Source organism: Seriola lalandi, unplaced genomic scaffold, assembly GCF_002814215.2.
Source record: "Seriola lalandi dorsalis isolate HSWRI2012SDOR001 ecotype SW California unplaced genomic scaffold, Sedor1 jcf7180002054927, whole genome shotgun sequence".
In the NCBI taxonomy this organism is placed as follows: Eukaryota; Metazoa; Chordata; class Actinopteri; order Carangiformes; family Carangidae; genus Seriola; species Seriola lalandi.
This window is the reverse complement of record NW_019525479.1, coordinates 2092844-2109123: the sequence shown is the minus strand read 5'-3', so window position 1 is coordinate 2109123 and position 16280 is coordinate 2092844. Positions and strand designations below refer to the sequence as shown.

General features: G+C 41.2%; 1 protein-coding gene across 2 annotated transcripts; it reads right to left on the bottom strand.

The window, feature by feature from the left end:
* Positions 1-1636: 1636 nt before the first annotated feature.
* On the bottom strand, positions 1637-16131 carry itih6 (inter-alpha-trypsin inhibitor heavy chain family member 6). Of its 2 annotated transcripts, none has more exons than XM_023392965.2 (17): positions 15556-16131; positions 14565-14600; positions 12372-12526; positions 10700-10810; positions 10336-10583; positions 9430-9599; positions 9187-9303; positions 8914-9085; positions 7173-8789; positions 7016-7048; positions 5861-5878; positions 5717-5764; positions 5574-5603; positions 5357-5452; positions 5140-5253; positions 4651-5034; positions 1637-3579 (listed from the first exon to the last, which is right to left on the bottom strand). In XM_023392965.2, exons 1-17 carry the CDS (start codon positions 15667-15669, stop codon positions 3317-3319), a joined length of 3726 nt encoding a protein of 1241 aa, XP_023248733.1. In that variant the 5' UTR covers positions 15670-16131; the 3' UTR covers positions 1637-3316. The 2 variants fall into 2 exon arrangements, with proteins under 2 accessions (XP_023248733.1, XP_023248734.1); XM_023392966.2 differs by having other exon boundaries at positions 5357-5401.
* Between the last annotated feature and the right edge of the window lie 149 nt (positions 16132-16280).

Below are 16280 nucleotides of genomic sequence, written 5' to 3'. Positions count from 1 at the left end.
GGGGGGGGGGGGGGGGGGGGCTGCCTGAGCAGTGCTTTAAAAAATAAAACAAATGGGGTTGGGGGTCAAATTAAAACACGCAAGAGCGTGGCGTAGAAGAAGAAGAAGGGGGGTATTGTTTCTGGGCTCTGCCCGCCCTGAGCCGTTTGCCTCCTTTTCCTTACTCCCTCTCTCTTTGACACGCGTTCAAACACATAAATGCTCACAAACACACACACACACACACATACACGCTGTTCCAATACTCACACTCCCTATCTCTGTCACTGAAAAGCAGGGTTGATATGGTCTTTCATTCCATTGTAGACTTTACAGTATAATCATGTCTTAACTATTATCTTTAGAGGTGAATTTATTACTTGTTGTTGGCGATTTTCAAAGCATTTCATTCTTTCTGTAATGTCTCTCTCCTCATATCAGAGGTTGGCGTGGATGGGAAGTTTTGATGGCATTGAGAGGTGCAGACCGCGAGCTCTGACATGAGAGACCCTGTAACGGCTTAGTGTAGAATCCTCTGGGAGGGTCACCTCCAGTTGACATGCATGCATCTTTTACACACAGTAGTATTGTACATAGACTCAAATGACACTGCGGTATGAAGGCTGGACCATTCCACGCATCGCTCCTGTCAACCCTGCTTTCACTTTTCTCTTACTTGGTCTTTTACCTGTGTTAATTCAATAGACGCCGCTCCTTTTGGCAAAATCTGTTGATCGGGCAAAGAAAAAAAAATGTGATGAAAAGTTACTTATAAATGGGCTGTTCTGTCAACTGATAGTGCTCACTTTGCAATGCTGTTGTGTTTCCCTGTGCTAGCAGGCAAGCTAACCAGTGGCTATTAATTGTCACCCCCTCAAAAAAAAAACAACTGTTGCTTTGTTTTTCTCTGTTTTGTGATGTCAATTTTGAATTTCAATAGTTTCTAACATTTTAAATTATTGAAGAGTTTTATTTCTATATATTTGGTGCACATTTCACTGGCTGAAGTTATGAAGTTTACAGCGCTGAGGTTGAAACTGTGGTCTTCAAGCTGAACATAAAAAAAGGGAATGTCGGGAGCTATAGAGGAATGGAGGGGATTTGTCTGGTTCTGGGTAAAGTATTCTGATTTGAAACGAGTGATGAAAACAAAGCTGATTGTGGTAAATGATACACGGCTGAGATTGCGAGGAAGTGCGCCATGGTTGGGGGAAAAAGAATGTATGCGGAGAATGTTGTTGATCTGACGTTTGCGGAGTTTCACCTTTGAGTGAAAAGAAGGCGAAGACTGAAATTTCGGCTCATAGTGAAAGCACCGGATTGTGTCTTGGTTGTTTCAACCCTTGTGTGTGTGTGTGTCATTGAGATAAGTAATTCCCCTTGAAAAACTCAATCTTATGAAGAACTGTAGTTGTTAAAATAGAGGGAAAAGCTGGAATCTCCCATCCTTTTAAAAGACTTTGTAGCAAAAGTATGAAGCCACAGTTACAAGTGCCGCCCCACGAGAATGAACCAAGATGCTTTTATTTGGTTGCAGCCTTAATTTTGGGGTCTGATTCAAATGTTTGGGCCCTTTCAAAAAAATTTGACTGCTTTGTTTTAACTAACAGTTAGTGGCAGGTCAGTCTTGTGCCAAAAATGGTGTCGCTGTTATTGGCAAAACTTGCTGGCAATGTTAAAAGTTCAGTTTGGTCGCGCTTGTTGCTGTGCAGATCTGTCTGAATACTATGGAGGGGGATATTGTTTTCTACACCTGAGTGGAGGCAGCTCCTCATATATCTCTACACAGTGCACGCACTGATCTGTGGCTCAGCTTGTTACACATCAATAAACAAATAGATGAGACGCTCTGATCATTTCCTTTAAAAAAGCATTTCACTTTACCCACCAGGACCAGTCCCTTAACAACTCGTTTGGGGTGTTGACGTGTCTTATTGTTATGCTCTATTTATTTGAATTTCACTGATGTATTGAAAAAGGTTTTTATGTCAGACGCATATACTACGCTGTTAGTTTATGATCCGACGACGAAATGGATTTTAAAAGTGATGCACACCGAAATTTACCTGTTTTTCGTTTGTTATTTGCTGTGTTCATGTGTTATGTTTACCTTAATTACCTTAATCATTCCAGTGTGGTATCATGATTTAATATGATTATTGAGCATTCCTAAGAAACAGGTTTTGATGGAAGGATAACAGTCTGACATGGAGCTGAAATCAAAATCTAAACAGCTGTGTACTCACAACAGTTTCACAACCGTGCGTCGTTCAGAATTGTGTGTGGTCTTCATCCTGGAAACATGTTATTGGATTAAAACTGGAACACTGTTTACTCCTTGAACATAGATATATTTGAAGCCCTCCCTTCCCCTGACCTTTCCTCAGCATCAAATACTGTCCTCTCTCTTTTTTTTTTAATTTATTGAAAACAAAAGCCTAATGTGTGGTCGTACTGTTTTACTTTCCATCCAGTTTGGCCTTTGAAAAACCACTATTGACAACATCCCTTGAAATTGACAAAAGAAATAGTTCAGGCTGAGTAGTAGAAAACTTACTGTCCTTGTTTGATCACTAGTATGTGAACAATGCCTAATGTCTTGTGTAACAAATAAAACGAATTAAACTATGAATGAAATGATAGAAAAATAAAAAGCACATGGCAAACCTGGAAAAGACCCTGATTTTGTTCTGTGGTTCTTTTGCGTGAGTGAGATTGTCTATACATACATACAATAGTATTTTATATACACTTGTGCTAAAAATACAACTTACAGAATGATAGAATTTTAATAATTACACATTATTCTGAAGTAGAAGATTCTGGCTTCGCCTAATAATCATCCAATGATGAGATATAAGAATAATCTGAATAGATATCTTTGAAGTTGAGTTGGTGGTGCATGACATTTCGGAGCGAGCGCAAAACTGCTGCAGCACAAATGGACATGATGTGGTTGCCATGCGACCAGCAGAACATTGTGTCTCTGTCAGAACACAGAGCTTGATTCCAATTCAAATTCAGGAAAAGGCACAAAAGAATCATTCAGTCCTTCATTATACTTGTTGAACTATACGTCCCCATTATTCCTTCATTTGCAGCTTGTTTTTTCTTCACTGCAGTCTAACCTGTCACCCCCTCTTTTCCTCTTCAGCAACCACACCTGTGTTTCACTGCGCCTTACAGGATATCTGACAGCCTCATTCAGAGACTGTGGCAACATGTCATTTTAGCCTCGTGGAGTCCCAGTTCTTTTTCGTCCTTTGTCCAGTAACCACAGCGTCATAATTGCTGTGACCTGCAGGGAGGCACCAATGTGGAGCTGACTCAGCTAGAATTACACACGATCCACCACGTAGCTGTCATAGGGATGACCCAGAAGTCTCTGTATCTCTGCCTTAGGCACCACCCAACACTTGCCCATGTGGCGTTTCCGCACCGAGTCTTTCAGCGTCTTATCTTGCAGGGTGACTGGCATGTGGTCTGATCCCCACCTCAGGATCCCCCTGGCTAAAACTCCCTCTTTGCTGGCTCGGTGAGCGCCTCCACCCACATGATCCTTCACCACCGTCACACTCATGTCAGTGTGTTGAAACTGGCCTGTAAGCAGATAAATGGTGGAACATAATTAAGAATATTTACTTAAGTATAAATTTAACGTACTTGTACTTTACTTGTGTTTCAATTTATGGCACTTTATAGTATTTCTAGGGAAATGCTGTACTTTCTACTAATCTACTTTTATTTGACAGTTACTTTTCAGAGATTTTATTTAAAATAAACATACTAAACTTAGAAAATACAATGCAATGGTAAAAATTAAGTCCAGTGTACCCCAACCTGTTTGACTTGTAGTGATAAGCTAAAAATACAAATGTGAAAATACTCAATTACAAGTAAGAGTCCAGCATATAAAATCATACACAAGTAAAAGTACATCAGCAAAATGTGTTTCAAGAATTAAAAGTAAAAATACTTGTATATAACAAGTATTTTTTACTTAAATTATTCTAATACTGTATATTATTATATTAGATTCTTGACATTTGTGCAACAGTGTGTGGTTGAGGTGGAGCTGATTTATGGGGTGCAAAAGAAAAGAATTTGCCTCGAGTTTATATTCTTTTGTTTTGGACTAACCTGTAATTTCTGCTTTAATATTTTATGATCTAAATGATCATTTAGCTCTTACAGAATTACTTTTGATACTTTACAAGAAGCAATCTCGAAGATCTGTGTTTCATTAACTTTGGCGACACCTATGGCCACATATGGTAATTGCAGGTTTGTTTTTGAACCTGCAAGCCAGAACATCACCTTCTGGCACAGTTCTGGCAGAACTGCTGGGTGATTTTGTCGGTGATTCATACCAGACACTCAGTTTATAAAACTGTAAAATGCAAGAACTTCTATATAATTTAATCAGTGACTCATAGTCCCAATCACCTTTGTCTTACCTCATTCGGCCATAGATAGTGACTTAAAAGATACTTATTTACATAAAAATCTTCTTCTATAAGTATATTTTGCTGATAATGCTTATGTATTTTTACATAAGTAGTATTTTGCATCCAGGACTTTTACTTGTAATGGAGTATTTTTACATTGTTGTATTGGAACTTTTACTAAAGTAAAGGATCTGAATACTTCTTCCCTCAGTGGTGTACATACCCAGCAGGCCTTGGGTTGAGGCAGACAGCCCCCGTCCATCTGTGATGTAGAAACCCAGGTGAGCCATTTGTAGGTAACTGGGTTGTTTATAGTGGTGGAACAGGACCAGGAACCGCACATCCTTGGCCAGTTCAATCCAGCAGCTCCGATGGTTGTCCACAATAACCGTCACACCTTGCCTCATCACCAATCCCTGCTGATTGATGGGAAGGGTATCACGCCCTTCCCCTTCCACTACTACAGTGTCCAATGAGATTGTGATCATGATGCCACCAGAGCCACCAGTGGCTGTGGAGATGGTGAGGCGATTGAAGTAGGTTCGGGGGCGGTCTTCAACGCCATGCTTGGAGGGAGCTCCTATCAGTTGGCCATCCACAATGATCCCTTGAGGAGGAAGGAAACCCATGTATACAATTGATAATGCACCCAAAAAGTAATGCGGGCACCCAAAATATGTATATTATTACGACATATTGTTACAATGCATACCTCTGTCTGGGTCCTCTAACAGTCTGAGAACATCTTTAGCCCTGCCGTCTACTGTGAAACACAGGTTCTGATGCAGCTTTGGCAGCTGGACCACAAAATGTGGATCTCCATCAACTACAACAGACAACACTGAGCATTAATATGTAAATGCCCAAAAAATAAGAAATGACTTTTAGGGTGTAATTAAAAACAGATAAAGAAAGCGTAAGCTCTTGACCTGAAGAGGAGAAGACCCTCACGGTGCTCAGTCTAGATGGAGGCTCTAAAAGCACAAGACATTCAACTAAAGGACAGTCCTCCTCACTCCCAAGCACTGAAACCAATGACAGGACTTCTCATGTATTGCAAGTGTTGTGTGGTTTCTACAATAAATCACATATTATTTTAGACATAGGACATAAGGCAACTCTAATCAGCAGCCACTAAATACTTACCAAATGATCCGGTGTCTGCAGTATCATCCCCTGAAAATATATCAGAAATATGTTGTGAGTTTTTATTTTTTTATTTTTTTTATTTTCAGGCTTGAAAAGCAGCTAGAGTACAGAGCTGCTTCTGATAAACATTTAAAACTTACAGGCATCATAGCTGAGATCGTAGTCGTAGTCATAAGTAGCATCGTAATCTGGGAAATGGAGTTTAGGATACATTTTGATTCTCAACAAGGAATTTTAATCTTAGGGGCAACAACAGGATATGAAGTGTCAATGGTTATACTCACCTTTCACAAGGTCAATATCTATTTAACAGAAAAGAAATAAAACAATATATTACTGACTAGTTGGGTCCAATGCTGTAATTTAATTGATTATCTGCTATGACATAATTAAATTGCTGTCAGAGTATTTATTACATTTAAACAGACGTACAATACATTAACGCAATACTGCACTTAAAGGGGCTATTTGTAAGTTTTCTCTGCTATCGAACGTGGTTTCTTGCTGGAAGCAGTTGGTGGTGATTGTCACTTGACAAGAACTTCAGCCATCATTGTCCTCATAATATAAGAAGTGATAATTCTCCCACTGAGCAGCGCTACGTCTTCAGGGCAGATTGGAGGCTACAGTGAGTCGCTATCGGAAGATGACAAGACCGGCCGGGGCCGAGTTAATATTGGAGTTGATTTCCACCTCTGGAAATGCTGTTGGTGAGTAAAGGAATGAAGTTTGATGCTGAACTCACAATGTTTCTTTTAGACTAGTAAGGAAACAGCTGTTAATGCTAACATTAGCTATGTAGCGATAGCAAAACTTAAAAAATAGCTCTTTTAAGTACAGTTCTGAGGTACTGGTATTTCCATTCCATTATTTCAGTTTGCTTCATTAATTTGACAGCTATAGATATTAGTTACTGTTCAGATTAAGACTGTACATTTTATAAGATAAATGATGAGCAATAACTATTTGAGGCACTAAGAGGTAAACATTATTTAGGTAATCAAAAACAAGAATACAAATTTGTGTGGCAGAATTCAGGTGTTTCTTCGGTCATACTGCAGTAATCATCATGATCCCTCAGATTTATCATGAAACCCTTTTGAGGAGCGCTGACCCTAGGTTGGGAACCGCACGACTAAGCTAACTGTGTATACAGTAAAATACCTGAAACATAGCCACACCTCAACCAGCTACAACAGTACAATGTTATGCATTGATGCTTCAGCATGACCTCTTTAAGCAGATTTGGCTGTTATTAATTATTTCTTTTCACTTCCACAGGATTTTAAATTACATGACTTTTAATTGTAATTGTATTTTTTACCTACTTTTACTAGTAAAGTATCTGAGTCCCTTTTCCTTCACTGCATTTAAATGCATACCAGATATAATGCAATTTAAAATTGATTTGTTAATGTAGGGAGGAAGTCAAGTTTTACCTTTCCTCTGAATCTGAATGGAAGTAGAGACATCTAGTGGAGAGAGAAAAAAACATTCAGTTAGGGATAAATAAACAAAGTCTGCATGCATAATATTAAGTTTGTCACTCCTCAGGGCACAGAAAGGCTATGATTGCAAATTAGAAACAGAACGTACCCAGAAGCCCTGCTGCCTCCCACAGTCGTGGCCCATCTGTTACACCAGGCATAGGAGCGAAGGTGGCTGACACCAGGGTAGCAATGCTGAGGTCTGTGTCAACACCTGCATTTGTGTTGTTGACTTCCGCAGCCGGTGCTGGTGCCGGGGTAGGGGAAGTGAGTGGAGACGACAGCTCTTGAGGCAGAGCGGTGGTGATTCCAGACTGAGGAACATCTGGAGCAGATGTGCTGCTGTTGTCTGCCTCAGTCACTTTGACAGGAGGGTGAGCTGTCCTCACTGTGCTGGGCTGTGGGGTAAGGTGTCTGCCGGGCAGGGGCGCAGGGTCAGTTCTGACTGAGCTGAGGGGAGGCGTTGTAGTGAATGTTAGCATCGAGGGAGTGGTTGTTTTCATGGCACCGGCCTGGGGTGTGGAGACTTTTCCAGGTGCAGGTGGTGGTGCTGTTTTTAGAGCATTGAGCACAGATGTGGATATCTTTCCAGCAGGAGGAGGAGAGGCAGGTTTGGAATCATTATGGGAAGGAGTGGGCTTTTTACCAGATAATGGTGCTGGAGCAGTTTTGATGGAGCTGGGACTTGTGGTTGTAGTTGTAGTTTTCTTGGATGGTGAAACCACTGTTTTTCCCATGGAAGTTGATGATGAGCCTTTTTTAGTTTGTGGTGTATTTGGAGGCGGCTGAGGAGGGTCTGGTTTTGTTTTGTTAGGCCTAGGGTTGGAAGGTGTGCTGGGCTTCTTTGCAGCACTAGCAGCTGGTATTTTGGTGGTAGCAGTAGTTGTTGTTGTTGTGGTTATAGTGGCTGCTGTGGTGGGTTTTGCAGTGGTTGGAGTTTGAGCTGCTTCATCTGTTTCTGGCTTAACTACAACTAAAGAAGTCACTGGTGTTACAAAGTTGTATTTGAGGGAGAGATTTGTGGCCTTTTCTGCCAGTAACCTCTGTGTTGCGGGGTCAGTAGCGTTCAGTTTGGCCAGTAGCAGCTCTTTGATGGTGAAATACGCCCAGAGACGATGCACAAAGCTGGAGATACCTTCTAAACCACCCGAACAGTCTAATGAATCTGCAGTATCATTCCCCTTTGCATGGGAAAGCATCACATCATTCTCCATCTTGACACGTTGCTTTGAATCAGTGGCAGACATTGACACCTTTAAATCTTTGACCCCTGCTTTAATCCTCCCAGCCACAACCAACTCCGAGCCTTGGAAGTAGTTCGGAAACAGGGAGCGGGTTATGTCAAATGCCTGATCATCCAGGTATGACAGCTGGATGTCTGATAGCAGAGGGCTGGCTACTTCATCATAGAAGCCCTTCAGCTGCAAGGCCGCATCCGCATCCTCGTACACCATCCGGGCTACGCCTCGGTTATCCAGAGCCAGGCGTTTCAGGAGGAGGAAGTCCGCATCATCGCCAAAGGCAAGACCAAATAGAGAGGCGGAGCCTAAGGCCTTCTTGGCATTACTGAGGATGGTGTCACCAGCTGTTACCCCGATGGTGGCTTCCCCATCAGTAAGGAAAATTACCAGGGGGACACGACGAGATGAGAGGTGTTTGGAAGAGCCCGGGGTCGGAGGGTTGACGAGCTGGGCAGCTGAAAGCAGAGCTGCATTGATATTGGTCCCTAAGACAAGAGTGGAACAATGGGGACAATGAGTGTTGAAGGTGGAGAGCAACCGCAGAATAAGGAAGTTAATGATCAGCTCACTACAGTGCCACAGCTCAGACAGTATCACATTTCGACTCACATCCTTCTGCAATTATCCTCTTCACAAAGTCTTTGGCGTCTCGTACATTCTGCCGAGTCGCCCGCACTGTTCGGCCTTTCTTCCAAGTGTGAACCTTGTCTGAGAAGGTGATGATGTTGAAGTGGTCGCCTTCTCTAAGGTCCCCGAGAATGGTGCTCATGGCCTGTTTGGTCTACTGACAGAAATGATTACAATTAATGACAGAGAACCCACATTATCTTTAGGGGTGGGGGGGTGCACAAGGTTTTGTAAAAGTGTGCTTGTCCACTTTACCTGTTTTATCTTGGTGCCTATCATTGAGCCGCTGACATCAATGACAAATATAACATCCTTAGGAACCACAGGAAGCCCCCTAGGTGCAAAGTAATGCACAAAGTAGCCATCATACACCTGAGAGAGAGCAAGAGTAGAGACGAGAAAGGGTGGTAAAAGGCAAACCAAAAGCACAATTCTGTATCTGTATAAAACATGCACACTCATGTATTTCAAAAGCCAGAAATGAAAAACGCTGCTGACCTGGACATCACCGATAAGGTCTCTGAGGTTCACATCATACTGAATGATGAAGTCTGCATCAAGACCCTTGGAGGAGACGCTGCTCTGCTGCTGCACAGTGGGACTGTAGCGAACTCGAGCACAGCCAGCACTCTGCTCAACATGAGTGGAGGGAGGGGGGTCTGCGTCACCTGCAGTACAAGTTGGTTAATACATGAGTCAAATCAATCAATGCAGTAGCAATTAAACAAATGGTTCTGAAACATTTCCATTAAAGGAATAGTTTGGGAAATAAGCTTATTTGCCTTATCGCCAAGAGGAGTTAGATGAGGAGATTGATACCTCTTTCGTGTCTGTATGTCATAGCCAGCAGCCAGTTAGCTTAACTTAGCTTTGAGTCTGAAACAGTGGGAAACAGCTAGCCTGGTAACTAAATCTGCCTTCCAGCACCTTAAAGCTCAATAATTAGCAACCCAGGCAAAATCCAAAGCGTAAAAACAACAAGGGCAGCTACATGCCAGACAATTTCTTGGACTGACTTCTGACTACTGCCTTATAGTCTTCATGGATTGTCTGGCATCCTCAAAGCGACTTCAAGACTTTGTACCTTTGGATAGACCCAGGCTGCTTCCTGTCTTTATTGTCAGTTAAGCTAACTCACCCCTGGCTGTAGCTATGTATTTACCCAACAGACACGACAGCCGTATCTCATGTAAAACTCATCACATTGCCATTTATTCAGTCAGGAAGTGATTCCTGAGTCTTCCTGAGAGCTTCTAATCTTAAAGCTCTGAATGGTGGGTACCTGGTTGTACAGCTACACTTCACAATATTGTAACAGAATTCAAGGTTGATTTTCTATTTTGAAAGCTCTTTATTCTAATAAACCGTCTCCACTTTATTTTGATTTGTATTGTTAGATTTTACCTTTTGCAGTGTTAGAGAGCAGTCGCGTTGTCTTGAGAGGAAGGACTTTGATGAAACTGAGGCCCGTCCGCTCTGTTATACCTACGTCCAATGTCATGTTCTGCACGGCCTGGCCAGGCCTCAGACCCAAACTGAGCTCGTAGCGGCCGAGTCTCCGCGGTAACAGCTCTTCGTAGGTCAGAGAGAAGGACATCCGAGCTCCTGATGGTACGCTCACTGCCACACGAAACTTCTCAATCTCCCTCTCTCTGGAACATTGGCGTGTAAAAGGGAAGAAAAACATAGAGTATAACGTTTCAAATGAAACATAACTAAAATGAAACTAAAGGTTAGAAAAAAAAAAAAAGTTTTGCATGTGACTGACTTGGTTGCGACAAGTCCAGCTGTTTTTCCTTGCTTCTTAGCAGCGTCGTATATTTTCCTGGCAGCAGCTCTTTCCTTCACCTGGGCCACATACACCTTGCCATTAGAGGTGCTGATGGGATACAGGAAAGACATAGCTCTCTGTGTGACTCACAGTGGCCAGATTATATTTCAGTCAGAAACACGCCTGGCCTGCATTGAGTTGTTAAGCATGATGACTTTATTTTTGCTCCTTGTATTTCCACAGCTATCACAAAGCCTCTTCACAAACACGCATCATGCTTGTTTACAGACGGAGTTCATACCACGTGAAGGGGGACGAGGGGGTCATAAACAGGTTGAGTGGAAAAGAGTAATTTCCCTCTAAAAACAGCGTTAATGAAGCAAGTGCTTGCATGCCAGCGATGCTCCAAGGGAGTGCCGCTCCGTGCTGCACCCACCAAAATCCCAACCAAAACCAATGCTCAAAATGGGACCCAGTTCACATAGTGCACGTCCCAGGCTTTGGTGACCACTGATGTCATTTGACAAGGTGCTAAATTAAGGTCAGGTCCTTTGAACAAATATATCCAAAGAGAAAAAACATCAAGGGCTAACTAAAATAAACCCACAGACTTGAAGCCAGCTCTTGTTTGAGACAGAGCAGAATGGCATGAGAGAGCAGAGTGGAAAATGGAGGCGCTTGTATTTATATGTGTGGCTGGCTGAGGGGGTAAAGGAAGGCTGTACATCAGTGACCTACACACAGAACACAGAGTTCTTAGTTTCAAACACAGATATGCCAAAGAACTTGCCACAGCTTTTTTTCCCCTCTGGGTATTTGGTGATGTGCAGACAGCCGTATGGGTGAAAATATGTATGTGTGAGTGTGTGTGTGAGATGTGACAGATTATGGTTGTAAAAAGCTTCAGGCTCACACGTACTTTAAAAATCTAAGTCTGCATCCATATCCTTGCACGTACAGTAGATGTAGGCGTGTGTGTATGTAACATATCTAAACTGGCACGGTGCCTTAGTAAACTGTGTGGGGGAGAAAAAGGGGGACTGGGCAAACTCCTGTTATTTTCTCTATTAAATTTCTGACTCGCATTTACAAAGCCTGGCATTCATCTGCCCTCAGGTTCCCCCTCCTCCTGACCTGCTTCCGCTCCCAAATCCAGCTCCAGGCTCGCTGTTTGGCCTGCAATGTTGACTTATTTGTTTTGTTTATATTTAGCATTTTTAAAGGAGAGCGGTTTCCAACCCTCTTAGTAATCAAATTATGCATCTTACTCCGGACCGGAATTCTAGTTCCTTACATAATTCCTCTGAAGTTTTATTTCTGGATTCTGACCATCAACAAGAATATTACTTTTCCTTATTTCAGCTTCTCAGCTTATAGCAGGGAAATATTATTTCTGCAGGAGAGATATAATACTTCCCTGCCAACTTCAGTGCACAGTAGGTGTGGGTACTTGAGCTGTCAAAAGTCATCAACTTCATCCAAACACAAGTGAGAGAGATGATTGGTTACGTTTCCTGACTTTTACAGTGATGTTGGAGAGATAGGAAGTACAGAAAGGAAGGAAGGAATATACACAAAGACCCTGATAAATAAATGGAGAAAGTATGTGATGTGTAAATACTGTAGGTAACAGTCAGAAATGGTGAAAGACAATGTAGGACGGACTTACATGGTGAAGTTGGAGATGAAAGCAGAGGAGGGCAGGTCCACCTCAAAGGCAGCTTCCTTGATGACGGGGAGCTGGTTCCATACTGAACTCTGGACTGTTGTAACAGCATAGCGGGACACCACTGAGCACCTCACATGGTAGTCTGTCACCTTCAGCTGGTAACACAACAAATACATGATTAAATCACTTTAGGTTGGAGGAGAAAGCAGTTACGTTGAGGATTCATGGGAAATTCTTCATCCCATAGGCATCTGAATTAAACTTATTTGGATCCAGAAAAGTGTGGAGTCATCTCCACAGATTACAATTGTGGGTTCATGCCAAATATATATACTGCTGTGACACATAACTGATAGTCATGGATGTTTACTTAAACCCACATAGGAAAAATAAACCTCACACGTAACTGTTTTGCTTTTCCCCCCCATCTCAGTCTGTCCTGCGTTGCTCTGATGAGTCAGTGAAACAACACACAACAATTCCCTGCATGGTGTCTCTGCCCTCCTCTTGTTTACTCGGGTACTGCTGGCGCCTGCTGAGACCAATCTGGTCAGTGCTTGCCACATGACTGCAGGATGAGGCGACAGGCAGGAGGAAGAGAGCCACATCAGCCCTCCAGCATGCTGGTATTTAGGAAAGCTGTGGTTTGTGCTATACAGACTGAATTACTGTATGTTCTAAAGGAGCCGCTTCACAGTTGACACAGAAGCAAACTGAGGGGAAACCACAGTGGAGCTACTGATGATTCCCTGAGAGGTGATGGTGGCTCCTTCCCTGTTTGTGAAGTTTGTTTTGTAGTTCACTGTGTATAACGGAGGGCAAGACCAGGACCAAAGTACACAGCTTTAGTTCTGTTATTTTTGTATGTGTAGCTAGTGATTCCATATTTATATGATGACTAACCCATTCACAGATTTGATAAGAAGAGTAATGCTTTAGATTATAGCCGGCAAGAAAATGTGTAAATATGGAGTAGCAAGGAAATAATAGTGATACCAACAGGTAGAAGTGAAGAAGCACAGGAGGCAAGGGGGTAATAATGTACTATTAGGGGGACCTAATTACCTAATTTTTCAATTAGCTGTACATGTCACATAATTATTGAATTATTAAGGTAAAAACAGGGACCAGTGCACATATCCTATCTTTCTTTTGACTACAGCTACTTTAAGAGAAGGAGTCAAACTACATGTGGCATTTAATCTTAGTTTAAAGGAACTATATGTAAGTTTTCTCTGCTGCTGAATGTGGTTTCTTGCTGGGAGCAGGTGGTGGTGATTGTCACCTGAGAAGAGCTTTGGCTATCATTGTCTTTATAATACGAGAGGGTATTATACGCCCTCTGAGCAGCTCTACGTCTTCAGGGCAGATCGAAGGTTAACATGCTGTTGCTTTCCACCTCTGGACACAGCTCTTAGTGAATAAAGGAATAAAGTTTATAAGGAACTAGACTGGTAAGTAAACAGCTGTTATTGCTAATGCTAACTATGTAGCTATGGCAAAACTTACAAATAGCTCCTTCATGCCTATAATAAACTACACTATAATTACAGTTAAAAGTGGGTGGACAATGGAACACTTTATTTTAGAGCCCAGTATTTAATCAGCGTTTTAAAATCATAAACATAACTTATAAAAATATAATCTATTTTATAATTATAGCCATAGAGGAACGTTCTTCTTCCCAAGCCAAGCCTGTTTTGTTCCACAGCAACAATAATATAAAAAATTAATTTAAAACATTAAAATAATTGTAAGAAACACCATCAAAAAAAAAATAAAATAATACATTGCAATTTCCAAAGTAATTTCTGTAAATATCTTACATATTTTTTAATCGATGTGATGTAAATCATTTCATTTCAATATCAAAACTATTATCCCATTGTTCTTGTATTGTTCACTACTGTACTCTGTAATTATTAAATAGGTACTCAGTGATTCAAAAAAGTTTAAGGGTGTAATTTATTTCTATTTTGAACACTAAGTTGTTACCCACTTATTCCCTATAACCGTTCATCTTCTTGTTGCGTATATACATGTATATATATATTTTTATATATATATATAATTATTTTACTGATAACCTTTAAACACCAAATAAATACACAGTAATTTTGGGGCTGTAATTTAAAGCTGATGAATATTTAGCATTTTATGTAAAGCACTAATATACAAACTGCACAAACTTACCACTGGTTTCGTTGGTTTGCTTAGACGTTTTATTCTCTGGAAAAGAAACAAGAAAACAAGTCAATCAAAATGTAAAATGTTTAATAAAAGAGGCCAATGTCACATTGTAATGATAAGGTGCTTAAAAATACCACGATTTGGTCAAAATGCCTCCTTTTTGAAGTAATCCCCACAATCTGACTATGTGAGGGTTGGGTCAAGATTTTGTGTCAAAGTAGTCTGAATCAAAGCCATTCATGAATGGAGGGGAAGTGGAACTGGAAATAAATGCTTTCACTGTACACAGGGCCAGTGAAGGTGCATGGTTTGGTCTCAAATGTTAATTTTGCACACAAGTCACTGCTGTGTCAATACATTACCACATATCCTAGTCATTGCTGGGAATTTAACATAAACAAATAACTTTAAGAGTGGAAACCCTTTATATGGGACATACAAATCATATCATTTACATTAAAAACAGGAGTATGTGGAAAGTTCTGCCTGTGTGAGCCATTTGCACTGGTTTGTATTAGAGCTGCAGAAGCTCACTTTAGGAAACAGGGACTTGTTGGTCAGCTTTGAATCAATCCACTTCCTCACACAACCTCTCTGTTAAATGACCCTGTTTATTGAAAAAAAAAAATGTTAAAAGTTTTTTTCTTTTTAAATAATGATAATTCATCTGACCCACATATCATCTAGGGGTCATTTAAATGTGTTAAATTGAAAGAACATGACATTTAGATGGGGTCATGGAGACATAAAACAAATATTTGATGGAGAGGAGTTTACTGGACGAGATAAATTAATTGAATAAAAGTAGAAAACAAACAATTGAAACTGGAGAATTAATAACTTGAGCATGTAAATGATTTCATCAATAAAGAAGAGGCAAATGCACTGGTCATTTCTTAAGACTAAATCGAGAATAACATTAAGACCCACTCTGTTCTCTTACCTAAAGGGGTGTGTTTGAGTTTTGACTCACAAAATAAAAAGAAATCCTCACCTGTAAAAGAATATTTGCTCCAAGGCGAGCTTCATAATCCCCTGACAATCCCTCTTGCACATAGAAAGTGAAGAAAACTAGAAAGCAGTGAATTTTTAAGTTCATCATGTCCATAGTGATTCAGATATAAGGCTCCAAGATGAAGTTGAATTGCTCAGTGGTCTCAGGTTTATCAGCGGGTCTGTAGCAGCTCGTTTACAGCAGGACGCTGTGCACACACTTCACATTTTACACCTTATGTTTTTTCCAAGGGGCAGTCTTTCCCCTCCCTCACCTCGGGTTAGTTTAAACTGCTCCACTGCGGCAATAATAACAAAGAAATATGTCGTGATAAGAAGTAAACATCCGCCGCCAAAGATGACAAAAAAAAGTTCAGTGAGAAAGTTGCGTCAGTCCCGCTGAGGGAGAGAAAGCAGCTCCCAGCTTGTGTTCATGCATACTGGAAATTTCGCGGACTGCTGCCACCGAGGTCCACGAGAAATGAGGGATTATTAACCCCTGCTCGACTATTTGAGAAAAAGCACCCCGCTACCAAAACACCTCCTCCTTCTCTGAACTCTGTAGGAGTGCTCTGAGAAATTCTCCAGTCTGAGTTATATTCCAGAAATTGTTCCCGAGTGCGAGTTTCCCTTGAATATTCTCCTTCACAAAGGCCCATTATTGACTGAGAGGAACAGTACGTTGGTCTGTTGCGGAATCATTTGTTAAATTTATCTTAGCTGCAC